The following is a 9,088-nucleotide window of genomic DNA, read 5'->3' as shown; positions in this document are numbered from 1 at the left end:
ATTCCGCAGGCTCCCTAAGCAATGCTGTTATGTTCCCTACGCACTTGAGCGCTGGATATCAGTTAAAGGAGCTAGTTTTGATAAATACCTTTATTCGGGATGGGATGAAATGGAGTGGCATTTGTGATGCATAACAGAAGTAATTCACTTCACTAATGCTTCGGTGACTGAATGCAATCTTATCCTCACAGCAATGTTCCAAAATATAATGGAAACCCTTCCCAGAAGTTCGATTTCTGACTTACAGATATGTACCGCCACTACCGAAACAGGACAATGTGTTCCTTACACAGAGACAGCTGCAGGACAGTTAAATCTGTGCATATTTAAAACCAAAACCGGGAAAAAAAAAAAAAAAAAAAAAAAAAAAAAAAAAAAAAAAAAATTATATATATATATATATATATATATATATATATATATATATATATATATATATATATATATATATATATATATATATATATAAAATAATACTGATATACACACAAAAATGTATATATATAAATAAATAAATAGATAAATAAATAAATAAATAAAATACACACCCCTCAAAAAAAAAAAGGGAACACTCAAATAACATCCTAGATCTGAATGAATGAAATATTCTCATTGAATACTTTGCTCTGTACAAAGGTGAATGTGCTGACAACAAAATAATCAATGGAAATCAAATTTATTAACCAATGGAGGCCTGGATTTGGAGTCACTCACAAAATTAAAGTGGAAAAGCACACTACAGGCTGATCCAACTTTGATGTAATGTCCTTAAGTCAAGTCAAAATGAGGCTCAGTATCGTGTGTGGCCTCCATGTGCCTGTATGACCTCCCTACAACGCCTGGGCATGCTCCTGATGAGGTGGCGAATGGTCTCCTGAGGGATCTCCTCCCAGACCTGGACTAAAGCATCTGCCAACTACTGGACAGTGTGGTGCAATGTGGCGTTGGTGGATGGAGCAAGACATGTCCCAGATGTGCTCAATCGGATTCAGGTCTGGGGAACGGGCGGGCCAGTCCATAGCTTCAATGCTTTCATCTTGCAGGAACTGCTGACACACTCCACCCACATGAGGTCTAGCATTGTCCTGCATTAGGAGGAACCCAGGGCCAACCGCACCAGCATATGGTCTCACAAGGGGTCTAAGGAGCTCATCTCAGTACCTAATGGCAGTCAAGCTATCTCTGGCGAGCACATGGAGAGCTGTGTGGCACTCCAAAGAAATGCCACCCCACACCATTACTGACCCACTGCCAAACCATTCATGCTGAAGGATGTTGCAGGCAGCAGATCGCTCTCCACGACGTCTCCAGACTCTGTCACGTCTGTCACATGTGCTCAGTGTGAACCTGCTTTCATCTGTGAAGAGCACAGGGCGCCAGTGGCGAATTTGCCAATCCTGGTGTTCTCTGGCAAATGCCAAGCGTCCTGCACGGTGTTGGGCTGTGAGCACAACCCCCATCTGTGGACGTTGGGCCCTCATACCATCCTCATGGAGTCTGTTTCTAGCCGTTTGTGCAGACACATGCACATTTGTGGCCTGCTGGAGGTCATTTTGCAGGGCTCTGGCAGTGCTCCTCCTGTTCCTCCTTGCACAAAGGCGGAGGTAGCGGTCCTACTGCTGGGGTGTTGCCCTCCTACGGCCTCCTCCACGTCTCCTGGTAGTGCCTTCAGCCTCTGGACACTACGTTGACAGACACAGCAAACCTTCTTGCCACAGCTCGTATTGATATGTCATCCTGGATGAGCTGCACTACCTGAGCCACTTGTGTGGGTTGTAGAGTCCGTCTCATTCTACCACGAGTGTGAAAGCACCACCAACATTCAAAAGTGACCAAAACATCAGCCAGAAAGCATAGGTACTGAGAAGTGGTCAGTGGGCCCCACCTGCAGAACCACTCCTTTACTGAGTGTGTCTTGCTAATTCCCAATAATTTCCACCTGTTGTCTATTCCATTTGCACAACAGCATGTGAAATTGATTGTCAATCAGTGTTGCTTCCTAAGTGGACAGTTTGATTTCACAGAAGTTTGATTTACTTGGAGTTATATTGTGTTGTTTAAGTGTTCCCTTTATTTTTTTGAGAAGTGTGTGTGTGTGTGTGTGTGTGTGTGTGTATATATATATATATATATATACACACACACACACACACACACACACACACACACACATACATTTCTTCAGCATTTTAGAAATATATATGTGGGTAGATGAGCAAATGTCTGTGACAGTGTTGATGCATAAGAATATATGTTTCTGTGATGGGAAAACGATGCTGAAAAACAAAAAAAAATTGCAGGACACAAATGGTCCTCTTTCTGTGGAAAGGCCAAGTTAAATATTTAAGATATACAAGACCAAGGAATATATCATTTTTCAGGTCTCTTTGTGTCAAACAGAAAATAATCTACTGAATAGCTCATAAGGCACAGTCTCATGCCAACTGGACCATCAAGTGTTTGTGCATTCCAGTGTTCCTAATAGCTTTGGCTCTTTAACAGTATTTTAGATCCAGTATTGTTATTTTGTTTACTCTTATACTGTGCACATATGGTTATTGTCATATGCCTTATAGCATGCTGGATTTTGAGATGCGTTTTGGTCTGATTGGTTATGTATGGGTGTAGTGCACATGAAACTTTGCCATCATAGGCCCTTCAGCACTAGGTCAGCCGGTTAGATTTATGGCATCTGACAGATGTACATTAAATGATACACTTCCATTAAAAAAAACTAATAATGTTAAGTTTAAGTAATTAATTTAAATAAATCTACAATACACAGAATTCATCTTATACCTGACTCTGATGTTAGACATTTCCAAGTGTGTAGGCAAAAAAACCCAAAAAAACAAAAGATGTATTCATGATTTTTTTATTCATTTCAAAGCATCACATTAGTTACCAACTATGTTAAACATATAGTAGAAAAGCAGAGGCACTTGAAATTAAAATGTTTCCATCTACTTAACAATGAACTGCAGCAATATAAACATTAAGTTTCCAACCTAAGTAGAGATTACAGCTACAGTGTAATTACTTCCTAACATCATCAATACCCACACCACTTCAGATATATAGGCATTACCTTTTTGTTACCTTAAAAAAAAATCCTTGAATTACCAAGCAACTACAGTAAAGGATTATTCAAAAGTCACTGACAGATGATCTAATAATGATATTGAGTAGACATTTTCATGAAAAGGAAAGTATATAGTCACACTACTGAGTATATTCTAAAATAATGTTTTTAATATTTCATTATATTCTGTGAGTAGCTTATTTCTTCCTCCTATCTTTCTATTTAATTCATTCATTACAATCCTTAATGTAATTTAGTTAATATTTTGACAGCCTGTGTATATGCTGGGGGTAATTTTCTTTATGAAAGAGACCTGGTGCTGAAAGAGGTTCTGCTGTATGTGAAGCTGCTGTATCTGGAGGAGGATGAAGTTGAAAAACTATGGTCCACGCTCCCTCTGCGCGACCCACTTTGTGAGCCTGGAGCAGAACTTGGTTTTGTGTTGTAAGGGCTGCTGATACCATGTGAGGAGGTGGCAGCTGCAGGAAGCATGCGCACCCCTGTTTTTTCTTCCAACATACATGCATCCATAGCCTCCTTGTAGGAAATCCTCAACTTAGTCTTGGGGCAAGTCAGCGCCTTAGGGTGGTGGCGCGTTTCCAAGAGTTTCTGCGCTGATCTTCCATCCAGCCATCCTAAGTGCAAAGCCTCCTCAAGTGTGAGTCTTCGGCCCTGTTCTGGATCAAATAGGCCTCCTGTCAAAAACTGAAATTCAAGGAAACGCTGGCCGGCCTCATATGGTAACCACTTTTCCTTCACAGCTTCAGCTGCTGACATCTTTTTCTTGGTTTTTAGATCCTCAAAGCCAATGTAGGCTTTCTGAGCAGGTTTCAGTCGGTTAGCCATGTCATCATCAATTATGCCCAAGCGGTTAGATTCTTGAATGGAGATGCGGCGGCCATTTTCTGGGTTTACAATGCCACCAGTACAGGCTTGTGCTTCTAGCAGCCTTTGCCCTGTGATAGAGTCCACAAGGCCACGCTTCATTGCTTGATAGATGCTAATCTTCTCTAACTTCTCTGTGTCAAAGATGGCCCCAACTGGATTCTGCTCATCTATAGACTCTCCAGGTGATGTCAAAGTAATTGACATGCTAGCAATGCGCTTTGGTGAGGAGGGAGGTTGCTGCAAGGGAGTGCTTCTGATAGTTGACACGGTTTCGTTTTTGACTGTTGTCTGGGATGACAATGAGGAGGCAGATGAGGAAGGGCCAAGGGGCTGATTTGTTGGTTTGATCCTACTGGTAATAATATCAACAAATTGTGTCAAAGTAATGGCCCCTGAGCGGTACTTGCTTAAAGTGTCTTGGTCGATCACGCTTTTATCAAGCAGTTCTTGCAAGTCATACTGAAGGCCTGTTTTCTTATCAGTAATGACCAGTTTGCTCGTGCCATCTGTGGCAGTAATAGTCATTTCTTCCCATTCACTTTCTTGCTGGGAAAGCTCCAGGTAGGTTTCGTAGTCAATCAACTTCCTGTCATAGGCTTCACGTACTGTCATTTCCTTATTGGTATCTGGATCTACGATCACAACCCTTGTCTTCCGTGTAGTGTTTTTCTGTGTTGCTGCTGTCTTGCTCTTATCATGAAGTGGCAAAAGCACAAGGCCAGTTTTCTCATCTGTAATACAGCGACTCTTCAATTGCAGATATGTCAGATTGTCTTCATTGTTTGGATCAAAGAACCCTTTTGTGTCATCTCCCTCATCTTTTAGAATTTGATTCATCTCTTTGTCAAAGTAACCTCTCTGATAAGCCACATCAACATCAATTCGATGACTTTGTTTCGGGTCTATGATACCACCACTGGCTATCTGAGCCTCTAGAAGGCGAATACCATGGCCTTTCTCAATCAGACCCCGTTCGATTGCCTCAAAAAGGGAAATGATCTTGTCAGTACCTGGATCCTTATATCCAGTAACTGCTCTCTCAGCAGAGAGGAGTTTGTCTTTAAACTCCACACCAACCAGATGCTTCTTACAAGCCTCTTCTACTGTGTAGTACTGGTTGTTAACAGGGTCAATCACGAAGCCCGAAGCGGCTTGGGCTTCGAGAAGCTCCATCGTGGTGCCAGGTCTCAGAAGTCCTTCTTTCATGGCCTGATAGATAGGCAAGATACATTTGTTGGCTTCATCGAAGACTCCAGCAATGCAGGTAGACCCCCGCAGGTAGGCCCGAAGTCTATGCTCAATGTCCTGGCCAGTCAGCTTGCCCTCTTTTAGCTGATCTATGTCTGTGTACTCTAGCAAGTTGGCCTGTACTAGATCAGACACAGAAACCTTTCCCCGTAGGCCCTGTACCATAATTTGCTCTTGAGGGGCTGGAAGCAGGAGCAAGCCGGTGTTAGGGTCAACTTTGCATAGCTTCTTTAGGCTGATATAGCTAGCACTCAGACGCGTATCAGGGTCAATGTAGCAGTTTGGTTTTGTATTCAAGGCTTGATAAAGGCTCTCATCAATCAGATCACGGTCCATGGCAACATCCTTTGGGAGATATACACTGAGGAGAGGGTCAAGGACCCCTCCGGCAGCCTCTTGTGCCTGCAGCAGACGCAGAGCTGTATCGTGATCTATCAACCCCTTCCTCATGGCTTGGCTGGCTGACAGAGGTTTGTCTGTGTTTGGATCTCTGAATCCAATGCAGGCAGCCTCTGCAGTTAGCAGGTGCTCCTTATCCTCTTCATCCACAAGTCCACTGAGACAAGCCTCTTTCACTGTCATCTTCACATTAGCTCTAGGATCAATTATGTACCCTGTGGCTGCTTGAGCCTCTAGCAGTTTCACTGCACTCTCTTTTGTAATCAAGTTATCTCTTTTGGCCTCTGTGATTGTTAACTTTCCTGCAGGCCCTGCTGCTAGTCCTGCAATGGCACCTGTACCCTTGAGATTCAGCTTGATATCAATAGCCACATCCTGGACAGTCTGTTGACCCCTGACCAAGTGGTCCAATGTTTTGCTGTCGATTACATCACAGTCATGCAGCTGTTGAGCTGTGACCTTTTTACGGACACCATCAAAAACCAGAGTGGAGGGATCGATGTGTGTATCAGGCTGGTCCGTCTGTGTGTACCTGTCTGCAGCATCTGGTTTCTGCCGTAGTTTCAGCACGTCCTCTTGCAATGAATCTCTCAGAGTCTGTAGCTCTGCACGCTCATGTTCCAGTGCCTGTAGCTGGAGCCTGTGGCGCTCCTCCACCTCCTTCAGTCGGGCCTGCAGCCGCTCCAACTCACTCCTCAATGAGTTATGTTCTCGATCTAGCACCATGTGCTGTGTGCTATGCTGCCGCACTTGCTCCTCCTGGGTCTCACACATCTTTTTCCAGTGGCTGAACTCCTTCCTGAGCCTTCCATTCTCTTCCTGCAGCTGTGTTTTCAGACGCAGTTCTGACTCTAGTGATAGTTTGACGCGGTTCAGCTCTTCCTCAAACTTCTTCATGCGGGTCAGATCCTGTTCCATTGTATTCATCTTCCTGATGAGGGCATCCCGCTCTTGCTGTAATTCAGTGCACTGAGATTGGGACGCCTGGATCAAGGATGAAGTCTAGAATGAGGGTGAGAGAGAAAGCAAAAGAAAAAGGAAAGAGAAAAGGTTATATAAATAATGATTCAGACTATAAACAAGATAAGAGAATATATAAAATACCAAAATATCACTACTGATATTGAGAAATATGATTTTGCAACATTCAGAAGTATTATTCACAAAACAATGCAAAAAAACACTGTGTTTATCATTTTTGAGTGCTCTTCCATGTAAGCATAAGACTCATGTAGGTGTCAAAGTATTCAAATAAAACCAGAATCATCTAAAATCTCAAAACCAGAGAAATGTGCATAAACACATTTTGACAACGTTTCACAACAACACAGACATCTTGATTAGAGGACATTAATAAAGACGATGTACACGCAGAGGCAAACAAGTACACAGCAAGGGAGCTTTAAACAAATTAATAGTCTTGTAGATTCAAGTGCTGGAATAAAACTATGCATAATAATAAGGATTATTTGCATGTCAGAAAATGAAAAGTAACCTACAGCATCCAGCAAGCTGGAAAAGCATGCAGCAAGCTAAAGCCAAACCTAAACCTAAAGCAAACTCAGCCAAATATCTGAGTGGAACTACAGTCTACCACTGTCCCAGACTTTCTACAGTGAATTAGTACCTCGCTGGCCTGTTTTTGAATATTTTGTATCTCCAGTCGCAGCTTTTCTCTCTCCTGTGAAAGTTGTTGGACAAGGCTGTCATGCTCGGTTCTAGCATGCTGGCTGTTTTGAAGCTGTTGCTGAAGAGCTTTAATTTGGGTACTCATCTCTTCATCCTCATGCTGCCTGCCTTGCAGCAGCTCTTCGCGCTCCAGACGTATGGCCCGTAGCTCCTCCTCCAGGTGAAGACGCTCCTTGGTGAGAGTCTCTGTAAGCTTCTTCAGACGCTCTACGTCAGCAGTCATTTCGTTCAGAGCTCGAGTTTTCTCCTCCATGCTCCTGTGCAGGGCTTCATAGCGTTGGTTGGCCTCACGAACTCGGCCTTGCTCTTGCACCAACTGCAACCTCAAGGTTTTCATTTCAGCTTCAAGCGTGGCCAACCGTTGGCTAGAGAAACCATGCTCTTTCAAGGTACGGTCAAGAGCCTCTTTCAGTCGCCTGCACTCTTCCTCCGCTTGCCTGGCCTCAATGCTGACCTGCTCCTGACTCTTGCGCAAAGTAGTGATAGTGGAGGTATACTCACGCATGGCCTGACTGGACTTCTCAAGCTGAGCTTCACTTTTCCTGCGCTTAGCAGATTCTTCTTGAGCCACTCGTCCTTGCTGCTCTAGCTCCCCCTCCAACTGTTTCAGTTCCTCCTGGAGTTCCTGAATCCTGGACTGAAGTCGTATGACATTCTGTTCTACCCGGTTCCTCTCATTTGCTTGAGATTCTAGCTCCACACGGACGATTGTTAACTCTTGCTGTGAGGAGCGAAGCTGCACTAGCTCCTGACAGCAGGTTGTATGTTTAATATGGAGGTCAGCTAACTCCTTTTCCAGACGGGCACCCACAGTTTCTATAGCTCTCTTCTTGCGTAACTCTTCCTCAAGAGAGTGTCTGAGGCTGGAAATTTCATTGCCCTTTTCTTTCAGTGCCTGAGCAAAGCTCTCCTGCACCTCTTTCCATTTGCTCTCATTTGTACTTTTTTGATTGAGAAGCAGCTGAATTTGAGCCTCCAATTCACTCCTTTTCCTGGTGTCCTCAGAGCTTGCTACAGTCTGTTGCTGCAGTAGGCCTTCAGCACACCTTCTCTGAGCCTCCTCCTCTCTGAGGGTTAGCCGCAGCCTCCTCAACTCTTCCTGCAATTCCTTGCATTCCCCCTCTAGCCTGTCAACCTTCAGCTGCATCGTTGAGGAGTTGTCCTCCTGCTGTTGTGAGAGCTTCTGCATGTTGGTCTGTGTTACCAGGATCTGGGACTCATAGACCTGTTTAACCTCCTTTATTTCCATGCTGTGCTGCTGCCTTACCTTAGCCAGTTCCATCTGTGCCTCCTTAACATTCTGTGCCTCCTCGTCCAGCTGCCTTTTTAAACGCTCAACCTCCCGGGTCTGATCTGCCACTGTCTTCTCTAACTCAATCTTGGCCCAGTTGGCCCCTTCCAGCTCCCTCTGTCTTTTACGCATGGCCTCCTCATGTTCTTCCTGCTGACTGGTGTACCGTTCCTCCAAAATCTTCTTGTTTGCCTTCTCCTTCTCCAAAAGCAGCTTGTAGTGTTGGAGCTCCTCCATGAGCTCTTGTAGGTGGCTCTGGGAGGAGCTTAAGCTCTCCTGTGCAGCACTGCACTGCATAGCCTGGCTCCTCTTGACCTCCTCCAGGGAGAGGAGATGTTCCTGAGATTCGCTCAGCTGAAGTTGGTACTGTGAGAGTGCCTCCTGCAGTGAGACATTCTTAGCATCACGGTCATGAATGCCTGCTTTCAGAAGCCTTAGCTCCTCTTCTAGCAAATCTATCCTGGTGTTTCTAATCTGTGAATTCAGGAAAA

At 44.2% G+C, this 9,088-nt stretch overlaps 1 protein-coding gene across 3 annotated transcripts in view; it reads right to left on the bottom strand.

Moving 5' to 3' along the window:
• Window positions 1-2,859: 2,859 nt before the first annotated feature.
• wu:fi04e12 (desmoplakin) overlaps window positions 2,860-9,088 on the bottom strand; it is a 28,468-nt gene continuing 22,239 nt past the window's right edge. For 2 of the 3 annotated variants that reach the window (XM_017723773.2, XM_017723774.2), the window contains exons 23-24: window positions 7,245-9,071; window positions 2,860-6,619 (exon numbers count right to left, since the gene is read on the bottom strand). In XM_017723773.2, the coding sequence (XP_017579262.1) occupies window positions 3,383-6,619; window positions 7,245-9,071 (5,064 nt within the window). In that variant the 3' untranslated portion in view covers window positions 2,860-3,382. The remainder of the gene's footprint in view (window positions 6,620-7,244; window positions 9,072-9,088) is intronic. The other variant, XM_017723775.2, reaches the window with a different exon arrangement.

The sequence above is a fragment of the Pygocentrus nattereri genome, chromosome 4 (assembly GCF_015220715.1).
Source record: "Pygocentrus nattereri isolate fPygNat1 chromosome 4, fPygNat1.pri, whole genome shotgun sequence".
NCBI lineage: Eukaryota > Metazoa > Chordata > Actinopteri > Characiformes > Serrasalmidae > Pygocentrus > Pygocentrus nattereri.
The sequence above is the reverse complement of the archived record's forward strand: the minus strand, read 5'-3'. Positions and strand labels throughout refer to the sequence as shown.